Source organism: Oncorhynchus mykiss, chromosome 17 (assembly GCF_057628025.1).
Source record: "Oncorhynchus mykiss isolate SJ-2025 chromosome 17, ASM5762802v1, whole genome shotgun sequence".
Taxonomy (NCBI): domain Eukaryota; kingdom Metazoa; phylum Chordata; class Actinopteri; order Salmoniformes; family Salmonidae; genus Oncorhynchus; species Oncorhynchus mykiss.
Window position 1 is genome coordinate 74,356,289 of NC_143038.1, and position 17,703 is coordinate 74,373,991.

At 42.2% G+C, this 17,703-nt stretch overlaps 1 protein-coding gene across 1 annotated transcript in view; it reads right to left on the reverse strand.

The window, feature by feature from the left end:
* Positions 1-17,703, reverse strand: part of LOC110493301 (metabotropic glutamate receptor 7) — a 358,957-nt gene that overhangs the window by 24,688 nt on the left and 316,566 nt on the right. Inside the window, exon 10 of the mRNA XM_036950952.2 lies at positions 17,064-17,310. Coding sequence (XP_036806847.2) covers positions 17,064-17,310 — 247 coding nt within the window. The remainder of the gene's footprint in view (positions 1-17,063; positions 17,311-17,703) is intronic.

Genomic DNA, 17,703 nt, shown 5'->3' on the forward strand with positions numbered 1-17,703 from the left:
ACAGTCGAAACGGATTTAGATCCCAAAGTATCTCTTCCAAGTGTTGGAGGTGAGCAGTCATCACTCATGTGGGCCACTTACTGATGCTATTTTTCTGTTATTTTATTTTCATTACACAAAGTCAGTCAAACCAAGTCTGTTCTTTAAATCCATTGTGAAGGACAACAGTTCCTCCCGCAAAGCGAAAAATCTTTCCAACAATCCCCCGTCGACAACAAACCAAGCCCCGGTGTGAACATTGGCGCTACTCTGATCCCGTTACTCCACGTAGTTTCGTGAACAGGAGCGTGAGCGCAGTGGATGTGTTTTGATGTAGTTTAACAATTGAAGGTACCTGCTGCAGTAGTTCTGCAGAGTTCTGTGCTCGGCTGTTTTGCCGCCGGTTGCTCTTCGGTGTATCCATTCTAGCTCTTCAGTGTATCCATTCTAGATCTTCGGTGTATCCATTCTAGCTCTTCGGTGTATCCATCCTAGCTCTTCGGTGTATCCATTCTAGCTCTTCGGTGTATCCATTCTAGCTCTTCGGTGTATCCATCCTAGCTCTTCGGTGTATCCATTCTAGCTCTTCGGTGTATCCATTCTAGCTCTTCAGTGTATCCATTCTAGCTCTTCAGTGTATCCATTCTAGCTCTTCGGTGTATCCATTCTAGCTCTTCGGTGTATCCATTCTAGCTCTTCGGTGTATCCATCCTAGCTCTTCGGTGTATCCATTCTAGCTCTTCGGTGTATCCATTCTAGCTCTTCGGTGTATCCATTCTAGCTCTTCGGTGTATCCATTCTAGCTCTTCGGTGTATCCATTCTAGCTCTTCGGTGTATCCATTCTAGCTCTTCGGTGTATCCATTCTAGCTCTTCAGTGTATCCATTCTAGCTCTTCAGTGTATCCATTCTAGCTCTTCGGTGTATCCATTCTAGCTCTTCGGTGTATCCATCCTAGCTCTTCGGTGTATCCATTCTAGCTCTTCGGTGTATCCATTCTAGCTCTTCAGTGTATCCATTCTAGCTCTTCGGTGTATCTCCTGTCTCAGCCTCCAGTATTTATGCTGCAGTAGTTTATGTGTCGGGGGGCTAGGGTCAGTTTGTTATATCTGGAGTACTTCTCCTGTCCTATTCGGTGTCCTGTGTGAATCTAAGTGTGCGTTCTCTAATTCTCTCCTTCTCTCTTTCTCTCTCTCGGAGGACCTGAGCCCTAGGACCATGCCCCAGGACTACCTGACATGATGACTCCTTGCTGTCCCCAGTCCACCTGGCTGTGCTGCTGCTCCAGTTTCAACTGTTCTGCCTTATTATTATTCGACCATGCTGATCATTTATGAACATTTGAACATCTTGGCCATGTTCTGTTATAATCTCCACCCGGCACAGCCAGAAGAGGACTGGCCATCCCACATATGCTCTCTCTAATTCTCTCTTTCTTTCTCTCTCTCGGAGGACCTGAGCCCTAGGACCATGCCCCAGGAATACCTGACATGATGACTCCTTGCTGTCCCCAGTCCACCTGACTGTGCTGCTGCTCCAGTTTCAACTATTCTGCCTTATTATTATTCGACCATGCTGGTCATTTATGAACATTTGAACATCTTGACCATGTTTTGTTATAATCTCCACCCGGCACAGCCAGAAGAGGACTGGCCACCCCACATAGCCTGGTTCCTCTCTAGGTTTCTTCCTAGGTTTTGGCCTTTCTAGGGAGTTTTTCCTAGCCACCGTGCTTCTTCACCTGCATTGCTTGCTGTTTGGGGTTTTAGGCTGGGTTTCTGTACAGCACTTTGAGATATCAGCTGATGTACGAAGGGCTATATAAAATAAATTTGATTGATTGATTGATTGATTATCCATTCTAGCTCTTCGGTGTATCCATTCTAGCTCTTCGGTGTATCCATTCTAGCTCTTCAGTGTATCCATTCTAGCTCTTCGGTGTATCCATTCTAGCTCCTCTGTGTATCCATTCTAGCTCTTCGGTGTATCCATCCTAGCTCTTCTGTGTATCCATTCTAGCTCTTCGGTGTATCCATTCTAGCTCTTCTGTGTATCCATTCTAGCTCTTCGGTGTATCCATTCTAGCTCTTCAGTGTATCCATTCTAGCTCTTCGGTGTATCCATTCTAGCTCCTCTGTGTATCCATTCTAGCTCTTCGGTGTATCCATCCTAGCTCTTCTGTGTATCCATTCTAGCTCTTCGGTGTATCCATTCTAGCTCTTCTGTGTATCCATTCTAGCTCTTCGGTGTATCCATTCTAACTCTTCGGTGTACCCAATCTAGCTCTTCGGTGTATCCATTCTAGCTCTTCGGTGTATCCATTCTAGCTCAGTGGGTGTATCATACAACATGTCCATATGTCAGTGGCAGACACATTCGTAAACTAGAGTGTAAGAGGTCTGCCCTCTGCCCCGACATAGATGACCCCCCCCCCTCCCACCTGTTTCAAAAGCCCACCATTCGATCCCATATGGAACCTGTTTGTTTTTTTGTCAATGTAGTCACTCAGCACACTGAACATTCCTCTTGATGCTTTATGCTGGGGAATCGTGAGCCAGAACTATATGTCCACGTGAATGGTATCCCCCGACATGTAGCGAACAAAAGTCAATGCATGGGGCATATCTCAGCCCTCACAGCTTAACGCCCATTTGGAGAGCATAAGATGGGGAAGGTTTTTTGAGTCCAGTTCAGTAAGTTTCCTCTTGATTGCTCAGCAATACCATACATCCTTAATTGAACAGTGTTACTGTATATGACAAAGTGTATTTCTGTGAGATTCTGTGCCTCTACTTCCCAATGCATTGTTTTCGGCACTTTGTTTTCGGCTGATAATATCAACGTTTCTGCAATACTGTCACGTTCTGACCTTTAGTTCCTTGGTTTTGTCATTATTTAGTATGGTCAGGGCGTGAGTTGGGGTGGGCGGTCTATGTTTGTTTTTCTATGATTTGGGTATTTCTATGTTTCGGCCTAGTATGGTTCTCAATCAGAGGCAGGTGTCATTAGTTGTCTCTGATTGAGAATCATACTTAGGTAGCCTGGGTTGCACTGTTTGTTTGTGGGTGATTGTCTATGTTAGTTGCTTGTGTTTCAGCACAGTTCTCATTTATAGCTTCACGGTCATTATTTGTTTATTGTTTTTGTGCAGTTTACTTCGTGTTTTTCGTCATCTGTTAAACGACGCATTCACACCACGCTGCGCTTTGGTCCGCTTCTTACGACGATCGTGACAAATACTGTGTGGTTTCGTAGCGTCACCAAGGTCAAGTGCAGCCTCTTCCCTCTGATCTGAGGGCGTTCTCTGCTTGAATTATATACTTTAAACTTTACTTCACATTTGAATAATTGTCATTTAGATTGTGAAGGTTGAACCACATTACAGTGATTTTTATGACACACATTTTTCAGGATTTAGGTAATTCTCACGTGACCCAATTTTCACATCAGGCAAACCCACATGGGGTCGCGACTACTAGCTTGGGAACTGCTGCACTCTGTAATTGTTTTAAAGTCACCTTTGGGCTCATGGTGAAATCCCTGAGTTAATAAGAAGCACGCCTGTATCTTTGTAGTGACTGGGTGTATTGATACACCATCCAAAGTGGAATTAATAACTTCCTCATGCTCACAGAGATATTCATTTTTTTTCTCCACCCATCTACAAATAGTTACATTTCTTTGTGAGGGCATTGGAAAACTTCCCTGGTCATTGTTGTTGAAGTTGTGTTTGAAATTCACTGCTCAACTGAGGGATCTTACATATAATTTCATGTGTGGGGTACAGAATGTAGGAAGTCATTCAAAAATCATGTTACATACTATTAATGCACACGGAGTGAGTCCCATGCAATGTATTATGGGACATGTTAAGCACATTTTTACTCCTGAACATATCTAGGTTTGACATAACAAAGAGGTTCAATATTTGTATTTTTTTAAACTAATTTGTAAAAATTCGGAGAAACATTATTCCACTTTGACATTATGGGGTATTGTGTGTAGGCCAGTGACCCAAAACATCTACATGTAATCACTTTTAAATTCAGTCTGTAACACAACAAAATGTGGAAAAAAGTCAAGGGGTGTGAATACTTCCTGAAATAGTGAAATAAAATCAAAATAGTCAGCATTGTGATTAAAAGGTGGCTTCCCACTGAACAGGAGAAGTATTGTCTTGGACATCCCATAAACATGGTTACCAGGGTGATGGGTGAGGGCCCTAAAGCTATGTGTACATCATTCTTGAATGAATATATTACTTTATTTGCTCTCTATGGGTAAAAATACATTACCTTTTCTGTCATTATACTCAATGCTCTAATCTGTAAACCTATGTCATCAATGCTCTAATCTGTAAACCTATGTCATCAATGCTCTAATCTGTAAACCTATGTCATCAATGCTCTAATCTGTAAACCTATGTCATCAATGCTCTAATCTGTAAACCTATGTCATCAATAATCTAATCTGTAAACCTGTCATCAATGCTCTAATCTGTAAACATATGTCATCAATGCTCTAATCTGTAAACATATGTCATCAATGCTCTAATCTGTAAACCTATGTCATCAATAATCTAATCTGTAAACCTATGTCATCAATAATCTAATCCGTAAACCTATGTCATCAATAATCTAATCTGTAAACCTATGTCATCAATGCTCTAATCTGTAAACCTGTCATCAATGCTCTAATCTGTAAACACATGTCATCAATAATCTAATCCGTAAACCTATGTCATCAATAATCTAATCTGTAAACCTATGTCATCAATAATCTAATCTGTAAACCTGTCATCAATGCTCTAATCTGTAAACACATGTCATCAATGATCAAATCTGTAAACCTATGTCATCAATGCTCTAATCTGTAAACCCGTCATCAATGATCTAATCTGAAAACCTACGTCATCAATGCTCTAATCTGTACATTTATGTCATCAATAATCTAATCGGTAAACCTGTCATCAATGCTCTAATCTGTAACCCTATGTCATAAATGCTCTAATCTGTAAACCTATGTCATCAATGCTCTAATCTGTAAACCTATGTCATCAATATTCTAATCTGTAAACCTATGTCATCAATAATCTAATCTGTAAACCTAGGTCATCAATGCTCTAATCTGTAAACCTAGGTCATCAATGCTCTAATCTGTAAAGCTATGTCAGCAATGCTCTAATCTGTAAACCTGTCATCAATGCTCTAATCTGTAAACCTATGTCAGCAATGCTCTAATCTGTAAACCTATGTCAGCAATGCTCTAATCTGTAAACCTGTCATCAATGCTCTAATCTGTAAACCTATGTCATCAATGCTCTAATCTGTAAACCTGTCATCAATGCTCTAATCTGTAAACCTGTCATCAATGCTCTAATCTGTACATTTATGTCATCAATGCTCTAATCTGTACATGTATGTCATCAATGCTCTAATCTGTACATGTATGTAATCAATGCTCTAATCTGTAAATCTATGTCAGCAATACTCTAATCTGTAAACCTATGTCATCAATGCTCTAATCTGTAAACCTGTCATCAATGCTCTAATCTGTAAACCTGTCATCAATGCTCTAATCTGTACATTTATGTCATCAATGCTCTAATCTGTACATGTATGTCATCAATGCTCTAATCTGTACATGTATGTAATCAATGCTCTAATCTGTAAATCTGTCATCAATGCTCTAATCTGTAAACCTATGTCATCAATGCTCTAATCTGTAAACCTATGTCATCAATGCTCTAATCTGTACATTTATGTCATCAATGCTCTAATCTGTAAACCTATGTCATCAATGCTCTAATCTGTAAACCTATGTCATCAATAATCTAATCTGTAAACCTATGACATCAATGCTCTAATCTGTAAACCTATGTCATCAATGCTCTAATCTGTAAACATATGTCATCAATGCTCTAATCTGTAAACCTATGTCATCAATGCTCTAATCTTTACATTTATGTCATCAATGCTCTAATCTGTAAACCTATGTCATCAATGCTCTAATCTATACATTTATGTCATCAATGCTCTAATCTGTACATTTATGTCATCAATGCTCTAATCTATAAACCTATGTCATCAATGCTCTAATCTGTAAACCTATGTCATCAATGCTCTAATCTGTACATTTATGTCATCAATGCTCTAATCTGTAAACCTATGTCATCAATGCTCTAATCTGTAAACCTATGTCATCAATGCTCTAATCTGTAAACCTATGACATCAATACTCTAATCTGTAAACCTATGTCATCAATGCTCTAATCTGTAAACCTATGTCATCAATGCTCTAATCTTTACATTTATGTCATCAATGCTCTAATCTGTAAACCTATGTCATCAATGCTCTAATCTGTACATTTATGTCATCAATGCTCTAATCTATAAACCTATGTCATCAATGCTCTAATCTGTAAACCTATGCCTAAATCCACAGTACCATATGTTAAACACTAAAACCCTTTTTAAGGAAACCTGACACATTAAAGATCTGTATGATATTGTGCTGATTTACTGAAATCGACCAGTAGTCAGTAGTGATGGTGTCAGAGTGGCAGTGATTGAGATGTGTTAACTTGGTGTTAGGTTCATTGGGTGCAAAACAACAGGAGTGGTAGGCTAGCCTACTTGCTAGCACATTACAAATGCAATGGGTAGAGTGCTCAGGCAGTATGCTCCATAGCAGGGCTCTCCAACCCTGTTCCTGGAGAGCTACCCTCCTGTAGGTTTACACTCTAACCCTGTTACTGGAGAGCTACCCTCTTGTAGGTTTACACTCTAACCCTGTTACTGGAGAGCTACCCTCTTGTAGGTTTACACTCTAACCCTGTTACTGGAGAGCTACCCTCCTGTAGGTGTTAACTCTAACCCTGTTCCTGGAGAGCTACCCTCCTGTAGGTGTTAACTCTAACCCTGTTGCTGGAGAGCTACCCTCTTGTAGGTTTACACTCTAACCCTGTTACTGGAGAGCTACCCTCCTGTAGGTGTTAACTCTAACCCTGTTCCTGGAGAGCTACCCTCCTGTAGGTGTTAACTCTAACCCTGTTCCTGGAGAGCTACCCTCTTGTAGGTTTACACTATAACCTTGTTCCTGGAGAGATACCCTCCTGTAGGTTTTTACTCTAACCCTGCTCCTGGAGAGATACCCTCCTGTAGGTTTTTACTCTAACCCTGTTCCTGGAGAGATACCCTCCTGTAGGTTTTTACCCTAACCCTGTTACTGGAGAGCTACCCTCCTGTAGGTGTTAACTCCAATCCTGTTCCTGGAGAGATACCCTCCTGTAGGTGTTAACTCTAACCCTGTTCCTGGAGAGATGCCCTCCTGTAGGTGTTAACTCTAACCCTGTTCCTGGAGAGATGCCCTCCTGTAGGTGTTAACTCTAACCCTGTTCCTGGAGAGATACCCTCCTGTAGGTGTTAACTCTAACCCTGCTCCTGGAGAGATACCCTCCTGTAGGTGTTAACTCTAACCCTGTTCCTGGAGAGATACCCTCTTGTAGGTTTACACTCTAACCCTGTTCCTGGAGAGATACCCTCCTGTAGGTTTTTACTCTAACCCTGCTCCTGGAGAGATACCCTCCTGTAGGTGTTTACTCTAACCCTGTTCCTGGAGAGATACCCTCCTGTAGGTTTTACGCTCCAACCCCAGTTGTAACTAACCTGGTTCAGTTTATCAACCAGGTAATTACTAGAATCGTGTGCGCTAAATCAGGGTTGAAGTTAAAACCTACAGGAACAGGGTTGGAGTTAAAACCAGGGTTGGAGTTAAAACCAGGGTTGGAGTTAAAACCTACAGGAACAGGGTTGGAGTTAAAACCTACAGGAACAGGGTTGGAGTTAAAACCAGGGTTGGAGTTAAAACCTACAGGAACAGGGTTGGAGTTAAAACCTACAGGAACAAGGTTGGAGTTAAAACCTACAGGAACAGGGCTGGAGTTAAAAGCAGGGTTAGAGTTAAAATCTACAGGAACAGGGTTGGAGTTAAAACCAGGGTTGGAGTTCAAACCTACAGGAACAGGGTTGGAGTTAAAACCAGGGTTGGAGTTAAAACCTACAGGAACAGGGTTGGAGTTCAAACCTACAGGAACAGGGTTGGAGTTAAAACCAGGGTTGGCGTTAAAAGCGACAGGAACAGGGTTGGGGTTAAAACCTACAGGAAAAGGGTTGGAGAGTCCTGTTCAATAGTGAGGCAGCAGACTGAGTTTGGGAAACAATATTTCTGCCGCTCAATTGCACTAAAATATTCTGCTTCCTTTATCTCTCCCATGTGAAAGTTATGAGTGAATTTCGAAAGGTTATGATAAATAGCTAGCTGGAGGAAACCCCATTGGCTTTTTCCTCACGTTTCCTCACCCCTTCCCTCTCCTCTCTTCTCCTCTCCTCTCACTCTCCTCTCATCTCATTCTCCAGTCATTCTCCTCTCCTCTACTCTCATTCTCCTCTCCTCTCATTATCCTCTCCTCTCACTCTCCTCTCATCTCATTCTCCTCTCATTCTCCTCTCCTCTCATTCTCCTCTCCTCTCACTCTCCTCTCATCTCATTCTCCTCTCATTCTCCTCTCCTCTCATTCTCCTCTCCTCTCATTCTCCTCTCCTCTCATTCTCCTCTCCTCTCCTCTCCTCTCATTCTCCTCTCTTCTCATTCTCCTCTCATTCTCCTCTCATTCTCCTCTCCTCTCATTCTCCTCTCAATCTCCTCTCCTCTCATTCTCCTCTCCTCTCATTCTCCTCTCCTCTCCTCTCCTCCCATTCTCCTCTCATTCTCCTCTCCTCTCATTATCCTCTCCTCTCATTCTCCTCTCCTCTCATTCTCCTCTCCTCTCATTCTCCTCTCCTCTCATTCTCCTCTCATTCTCCTCTCCTCTCATTCTCCTCTCCTCTCATTCTCCTCTCCTCTCCTCTCATTCTCCTCTCTTCTCCTGTCATTCTCCTCTTCTCTCATTCTCATTCTCCTCTCCTCTCATTCTCATCTCATTCTCCTCTCCTCTCATTCTCCTCTCCTCTCATTCTCCTCTCCACTCATTCTCCTCTTCTCTCATTCTCATTCTCCTCTCCTCTCATTCTCATCTCATTCTCCTCTCCTCTCCTCTCATTCTCCTCTCATTCTCTTCTCCTCTCATTCTCCTCTCATTCTCCTCTCCTCTCATTCTCCTCTCCTCTCATTATCCTCTCCCCTCCCCTCCCCTCTCATCTCGTCTCCTCACATCTCTTCTCCTCTTCCAGACTTCAAAGAATCAGAACAAGGTCATAGCAAAAAGTTAAAGATGAATTTGGTCTTACCTGAGAATTAGCCTGTTGGGAGAAAACATTATTTAAATTGCAGTGAAGAGAAGAAGAACACAGATCCCCATCAGCTTTGTGTTACAGTTTTTACAGATGTGTGTGTGTGTGTGCGCGCGCATGCGCGTGCGTGCGTATGTGTGTTTGTTTGCATGTGTACAGTGTTACTCTGTGCTCAGAACACCCTGGAACAGCCTGAGGTTCTGAAGTTATCCAAGTCATAAATTCATATTGGGGTTATTATTTACAGTTAGTCCATGACACTATACTGGAGAGGCTTTGATAATCAACAGTTTACATTCGATTATGGAGGTTGATGCTTTTCAGGTTTGTCATGCCAGTAGCCATGCACAGTGGGAAAATAGATAGCATATGAATAACAGAAGTCATGGTTACACCTTGTATTAAAATGCGGTTGTCGTTATCCAATCAACTGTGTCTCTTATCTGCCCACTGTGTCTGTATTGTGACCAGATTCCCTGATTCCTCCCTGTATGCAAATTCATCCAACCTGACTTGGATCTCCCGTATGACGACACACACGCTGTATAAATCAACAGAAAACGGCACACTTTAATTGTCAATAGTTGTACACTCGTCATTACCGCCTGTATTTGTTATCCAGCTATTTATTAAGACTGGGTACAATGGGCTACTGTCCCAAATATCCTCCACCTGTCCACAGCTGTACAAATACATTGTATTTCATAGATCCTCCTATTTTAAAAAGTGTTGTAGGCCTAAGATCGTTGGTTGTGTTTAGGCACGTCGAATGACGTGAATCAATTCATACAATTTCATTCTTCCCCCAGAAGACATAGTCCAGACAGAAATATGGTTGTTAGTTCTATTGGTCATGTTGCTACAGACGCGACCCAGTCGTCATTTCTTATTGCGTAGTTGCTATGCAAAAGGACTGGTCGTCCGTTCTAAACAAAATGGTTGCCATGCAGGCTGTTCACGTTCTTGTCACTTGCTAGCTAGCTAGCCAACTTTAGCTAACTCAGCATATTGAACCTGGAATGACAGTCCACAAGCTGCATGTTCCTGTGTTACAGCATTCTTTCTATTGGCATATACTTGGATATGTACACTACCGTTCAAAAGTTTAGGGTCACTTAGAAACGTCTTTGTTTTTGAAAGAAAAAACACATTTTTTTGTCCCGCTTTTCAAAACTAAATGCTAGGCTAATATTAACGCCTCTGTACTAAACTAAATGCTAGGCTAATATTAACCCCCCTGTACTAAACTAAATGCTAGGCTAATATTAACCCCCCTGTACTAAACTAAATGCTAGGCTAATATTAACCCCCCTGTACTAAACTAAATGCTAGGCAAATATTAACCCCCCTGTACTAAACTAAATGCTAGGCTAATATTAACCTCCCTGTACTAAACTAAATGCTAGGCGAATATAACCCCCCGCTGTACCAAACTAAATGCTAGGCAAATATTAACCCCCCTGTACTAAACTAAATGCTAGGCAAATATTAACCCCACTGTACTAAACTAAAAGCTAGGCAAATATTAACCCCCTGTACTAAACTAAATGCTAGGCAAATATTAACCCCCCTGTACTAAACTAAATGCTAGGCAAATATTAACCCCCCTGTACTAAACTAAATGCTAGGCAAATATTAACCCCTCTTTACTAAACTAAATGCTAGGCAAATATTAACCCCCCTGTACTAAACTAAATGCTAGGCAAATATTAACCCCCCTGTACTAAACTAAATGCTAGGCAAATATTAACCCCCCTGTACTAAACTAAATGCTAGGCTAATATTAACCCCCCCATGCACCAAACTAAATGCTAGGCAAATATAAACCACCCCTGTACCAAACTAAATGCTAGGCGAATATAAACCCCTGCGTAGCAAACTAAATGCTAGGCGAATATAACCCCCCCCCCTGTACCAAACGAAATGCTAGGCTAATTTTAACCCCCCCCCTGTACCAAACTAAATGCTAGGCTAACTTTAACCCCCCCCCCCCCGTACCAAACTAAATGCTAGGCTAATTTTAACCCCCCTGTACCAAACTAAATACCAGGCCAATATTAACCCCCCTTGTACCAAACTAAATGCTAGGCTAATATGATACATGATATTCTAGATGAGATAAATACGCACTTGTACTACTACTACTACTATTCCTGCTACCGCAGCTGCTACTACTACTACGACTACTACTACTGCTACTACTACCACTACTACTGTAACAGTATAACTTTAGACCGTCCCCTCGCCCATACCCGGGCGCGAACCAGGGACCCTCTGCACACATCAACAACAGTCACCCACGAAGCATCGTTACCCATCGCTCCACAAAAGCCGCTGCCCTTGCAGAGCAAGGGGAACACTACTTCAAGGTCTCAGAGCAAGTGACTTCACCGATTGAAACGCTATTTAGCGCACACCACCGCTAACTAGCTAGCCGTTTCACATCCGTTACACTACTACTACTACTACTACTACTACTGCTACTGCTGCTACAACTACTACCGCTGCTACTACTACTACTGCTACTGCTACTACTACTACTACTACTACTGCTACTACTACTACTACTACTACTACTACTACTACTACTACTACTACTGCTACTACTACTACTACTACTACTAGTACTACTACTGCTACTACTACTACTGCTACTACTACTACTACTACTACTACTACTGCTACTACTACTACTACTACTACTACTACTACTACTGCTACTACTACTACTAGTACTACTACTGCTACTACTACTACTGCTACTACTACTACTACTACTACTACTACTACTACTACTGCTACTACTACTACTACTACTACTACTACTCTTACATATCCACTGCGCAGCCATGCAATTTATAAACTGGATCTCCGCTGTAAAAAGCATCTAGACATTATCTCTCACATTTGCAACTTTGTTGCAAAATTGATATTCATCTCCACTGTGTCCAATAATAATGATGAACATGTTGGGAGTCGGAAGAGCCAGGCAGCTTTTATCAGCCAGTTGAAATCATGAATCATCCTCATTTCTACGGATTTATACAAAATAAATGTAGATAGAAAAACTACACGAAATGCAACTAGCTTGTGGTCTTTCCAGTTAGCTGTGTAGCTGGCTAGCTAGCGAGGGGGAAAGAGCCATCCATAGCAACTATTTATTTGTTTGCCATAGCAACCTGCAAATCGTTGATTAGTTATAATTCAGTAAATTAGAAATGCAACTAGCTTGTGGTCTTTCCAGCTAGCTGTGTAGCTGGCTAGCTAGCGAGGGGGAAAGAGCCTTCCATAGCAACTATTTTTTTGTTTGCCATAGCAACCTGCAAATCATTGATTAGTTATAATTCAGTAACGCAGTCTCTTTCACTCTTCGAGGGTTGACAGACTGATATACTGGCATTAAATAATTTTTAACTGAACTACAAATGTATGTATGGTACGGACTATGATGGAGTAGCAGTAGAATGAGTGCAGTGCATGCCATGCCTATGATGTTCCCCTGTTCCTTTAGATCACGGTATAGTGTAGAGGTCTAATGTTCACCTGTACCTTTAGATCAAGGTATAATGTGGAGGTCTGATGGTCCTCTGCACCTTTGGGCATTGGGTTCTCCCATTCCCACTCCAGATCTGAATAAACTGGGCATTGGGTTCTCCCATTCTCACTCCAGATCTGAATAAACTGGGCATTGGGTTCTCCCTTTCCTACTCCAGATCTGAATAAACTGGGCATTGGGTTCTCCCTTTCCCACTCCAGATCTGAATACACTGGGCATTGGGTTCTCCCTTTCCCACTCCAGATCTGAATAAACTGTGCATTTGGTTCTCCCTTTCCCACTCCAGATCTGAATAAACTGGGCATTGGGTTCTCCCTTTCCCACTCCAGATCTGAATAAACTGGGCATTGGGTTCTCCCTTTCCCACTCCAGATCTGAATACACTGGGCATCGGGTTCTCCCATTCCCACTCCAGATCTGAATACACTGGGCATTGGGTTCTCCCTTTCCCACTCCAGATCTGAATAAACTGGGCATTGGGTTCTCCCTTTCCCACTCCAGATCTGAATAAACTGGGCATCGGGTTCTCCCTTTCCCAATCCAGCTCTGAACAAACTGGGCATCGGGTCCAACCATTCCCACTCCTGCTTTTACAGTCCTTGGCCTTTCTGTATGGTGTTTTAAAATATTTGCTTTCACCCTGACAGTGGACGTGGGAATGGGGGGAACCATTTTTCTCTCATTAAGGATGATATCTCTTCATAAATATGTTTATTTATAAAAGTGTTAAATAAATCAAAATATATTTTATATTTAGTAGCCACCCTTTGCCTTGATGACAGCTTTGCACATTCTTGGCCATCTCTCAACCAGCTTCATGAGGTAGTCACCTGGAATGCATTTCAATTAACAAGATGTGCCTCCCTAATTTGTGTAATTTCTTTCCATCTTAATGCGATTGAGCCAATCAGTTGGGTTGTGACAAGGTAGAGGTGGTATACAGAAGACAGCCCTATTTGGTAAAAGACCAAGTCCATAATATGGCAAGAACAGCTCAAAGAAGCAATCATTATCACTATCATTACTTTAAGACATGAAGGTCAGTCAATATTTTCAAGAACTTTGAAAGTTTCTTCAAATGCAGTTGCAAAACTGATCAAGCGCTATGATGAAGCTGGCTCTCATGAGGACTGGCACAGGAAAGGAAGACCCAGAGTTACCTCTGCTGCAGAGGATAACTTCATTAGAGCTAACTGCCCCTCAGATTGCAGTCCAAGTAAATGATTCAAAGAGTTCATGTAACAGACACATCTCAACATCAACTGTTCAGAGGAGAACATGGTCGAATTGTCGCAAAGAAACCCCTACTAAAGAGCACCAATAATTAGAAGAGACTTGCTTGGGCCAAGAAACAGCAGCAATGGACATTAGACAGGTGGAAATCTGTCCTTTGGTCTGAGATTTTTGGTTCCGACCGCCGTGTCTTTGTGAGACACAGAATAGGTGAACGGAAGATCTCTGCATGTGTGGTTCCCACCGTGAAGCATCGAGGAGGAGATGTGATGGTGCTTTCCTGGAGACACTGTTTGTGATTTATTCTGAATTCAAGGTGCACTTAACCAGTTTGGCTTACACAGCCTTCTGCAGCGATACACCATCCCATCTGGTTTGTGCTTAGTGGGACTATCATTTGTTTTTTAACAGGACAATGACCCAACACACCTCCAGTGTGTCATCAAGGTAAAGGTTGGCTACTCTGAATAATCTCAAATATAAAATCTATTTTGATTTGTTCAACACTTGTTTTGGTAACAAAAAAATTCCATTTGTTTTATTTCATAGTTTTGATGTCTTCACTATTATTCCTCAATGTAGAAAATGGTAAATAATACAGAAAAACCCTTGAATGAGTAGGTTTATCCAAACTTTTGTCTGGTACTGTATATGATTTTTTTGTCAGGATTAATTTACACTTCAAGGCACTTCAAGTACAAGATGTGTTTTCGAATACCTCCAGAGGTGGTCAGGAAGATCTAATCACAATCAGATCACAAGGTGTCATTTGATTGTGCACACACATTTTGTCGAACAGTTGTAAACAATCAGAATGTGGACAAGATCAGGGACGCATGTTAGAACCAGGTATAAACAGGGCCTTAGAGTAAAGCTTATTGGAGGACACATCCATTGTTATAGAATGTGTCCCAAATGGCATTCTATTTCCTTTATAGTTCATCCTCCCCTTGACCAGATTCCTGGATCTGGTCAATATAGGGATTAGTGTGCCATTTGGGATGAAGCCATTTTTTTCTTCTTCTGTATGACCCAGCAGCATCCATTTTGTAAATGACTGTTGCACGGTCCTCTTTCACATGCTATTTGACAACATGGTCTCATTATGTCCAAATAGTGACATTAAACCCTTGTAGTTATATGTTCCCCTATGCTGCAGAAGAGTGAGGTAAAACGTCATTTGCAGTTTTTCAGTTGAATTAAATCAAACCCTTATACACTGACACTATTATAAGGATCACATCCTGAGGAATTGACACCATCCATGCTACACATCTTCAGGTTGCTGATTTTAAAATTAAAATGAAACAATAACATGTTATCATATCGGCGGGGATACTTTTAAATAAATAAAAACTGGTAAACCATTTCAATTATAAATAGATGGAGATAAACTAATAGTAATGAGTGTATCTGCTGATAGCAGACTGTCACCCTGTGTTCCATTGAAATTATAAAATGTGTTAAAAAAATATATATATATTTTAAGCATGCAAACAACCGAACAGAGGTCTGCATTCCAAATGGCAACATGTTCCCCATATAGTGCACTACATTTTTTTTCCAGCAGGAACTGTTCAAAAGTAATGCACTACATAGGGAACACGCTTAGATTTGGTACAGAGCCATAGTGTGCTGCACATTTGTTTAAACAATCAGCCAGATCTGTTCAAAGATTTCCAGTAATTATACCGTACGTAGTTGTGCCAGAGTGGGTGAGTGTGAGGAGTTCATTTGTACCTCCGGTTGGGTGCTCTCTCTAAAATCAGAGATGGTGACTACAGATTCTCTACAAGAGCAGATAGAGGGGTAAACCAATATGAAACGGTCAGCAGCAGAGCATTTTAATTTAGAAAACAAAATGCTGGTCGAAGGTGCTCTCAGACCATATTCACAAAGCGTCTCAGAGAAGGAGTTTTGCCTGTTAAATCATGATGATCAGCATCCTCCTACTAGATCAGCATCCTCCTCCTAGATCAGCATCCTCCTCCTAGATCAACAACCTCCTCATAGATCAGCATCCTCCTACTAGATCAAAACCCTACTCCTAGATCAGCATCCTTCTCCTAGATCAGCATCCTCCTCCTAGATCAACATCCTCCTTCTAGATCAGCATCCTCCTCCTAGATCAACACCCTACTCCTAGATCAACACCCTCCTCCTAGATCAGCATCCTCCTCCTAGATCAGCATCCCACTCCTAGATCAACACCCTACTCCTAGATCAACACCCTCCGACTAGATCAGCATCCTCCTCCTAGATCAGCATCCTCCTACTAGATCAGCATCATCCTCCTAGATCACCATCCTCCTACTAGATCAGCATCCTCCTCCTAGATCAACACCCTACTCCTAGATCAACACCCTCCGACTAGATCAGCATCCTACTCCTAGATCAGCATCCTCCCCCTAGATATGCATCCTCCTACTAGATCAGCATCATCCTCCTAGATCAGCATCCTCCTCCTAGATCAACACCCTACTCCTAGATCAACACCCTACTCCTAGATCACCATCCTCCTACTAGATCAGCATCCTCCTCCTAGATCAACACCCTACTCCTAGATCAACACCCTACTCCTAGATCACCATCCTCCTACTAGATCACCATCCTCCTACTAGATCAGCATCCTCCTCCTAGATCAACACCCTACCTCTAGATCAACACACTCCTCCTAGATCAGCATCTTCCTCCTAGATCAGCATCCTCCTCCTAGATCAGCATCATCCTAATAGATCAGCATCCTCCTCCTAGATCAGCACTCCAAGTCCTAGATCAACACTCCTACTCCTGGATCAACACTCAATCTCCTAGATCAGCACACTACTCATAGATCAGCAACATAGTCCTCTATCATTACCCTACTCCTATTTAAGCACTCCTACTAGATCAGCATCCTCCTCCTAGATCAACAATCAATCTCCTAGATCAACACTCCTACTCCTAGATCAGCACTGCTACTCTGAGACTCTTTGTGAATACGGGCCCTGGTTTGGTGATACTTACTGTTTGGATCAATGTTTTCACACAATTCCGTCTTGGCCTCTCCATTGGGCCTGTCACTGGTCTTGTGTGAGAGGCGTGTGGTTAGGGACGCGGCCGTCACCACCGCCTTGAAGCTCCTCTTCCTCTTCTGGACATTAAGCTCCGGGTGGAAGATGATGACATAGACTTTAGGAATGTAAAGCATCCCCAAGGCCACCGAGGCACTAAGATTCATAGAGATACAGAGGGTGGTGGTCTGGATATATAGCTGGAGAGAGAGAGAAAGAGAGAGAGGAGGAGAGTTAGTGGTGGCACTAGAGGCACTGAGATTCATAGAGATACAGAGGGTGGTGGTCTGGATATATAGCTGGAGAGAGAGAGAAGGAATTACCAAAACACTGGATGGAGGTGGTGGGAGGATTACAACACAGAACTGTCAGAGAGAAGCATGGAGGTGGTGGGAGGATTACAACACAGAACTGTCAGAGAGAAGCATGGAGGTGGTGGGAGGATTACAACACAGAACTGTCAGAGAGAAGCATGGAGGTGGTGGGAGGATTACAACACAGAACTGTCAGAGAGAAGCATGGAGGTGGTGGGAGGATTACAACACAGAACTGTCAGAGTGAAGCATGGAGGTGGTGGGAGGATTACAACACAG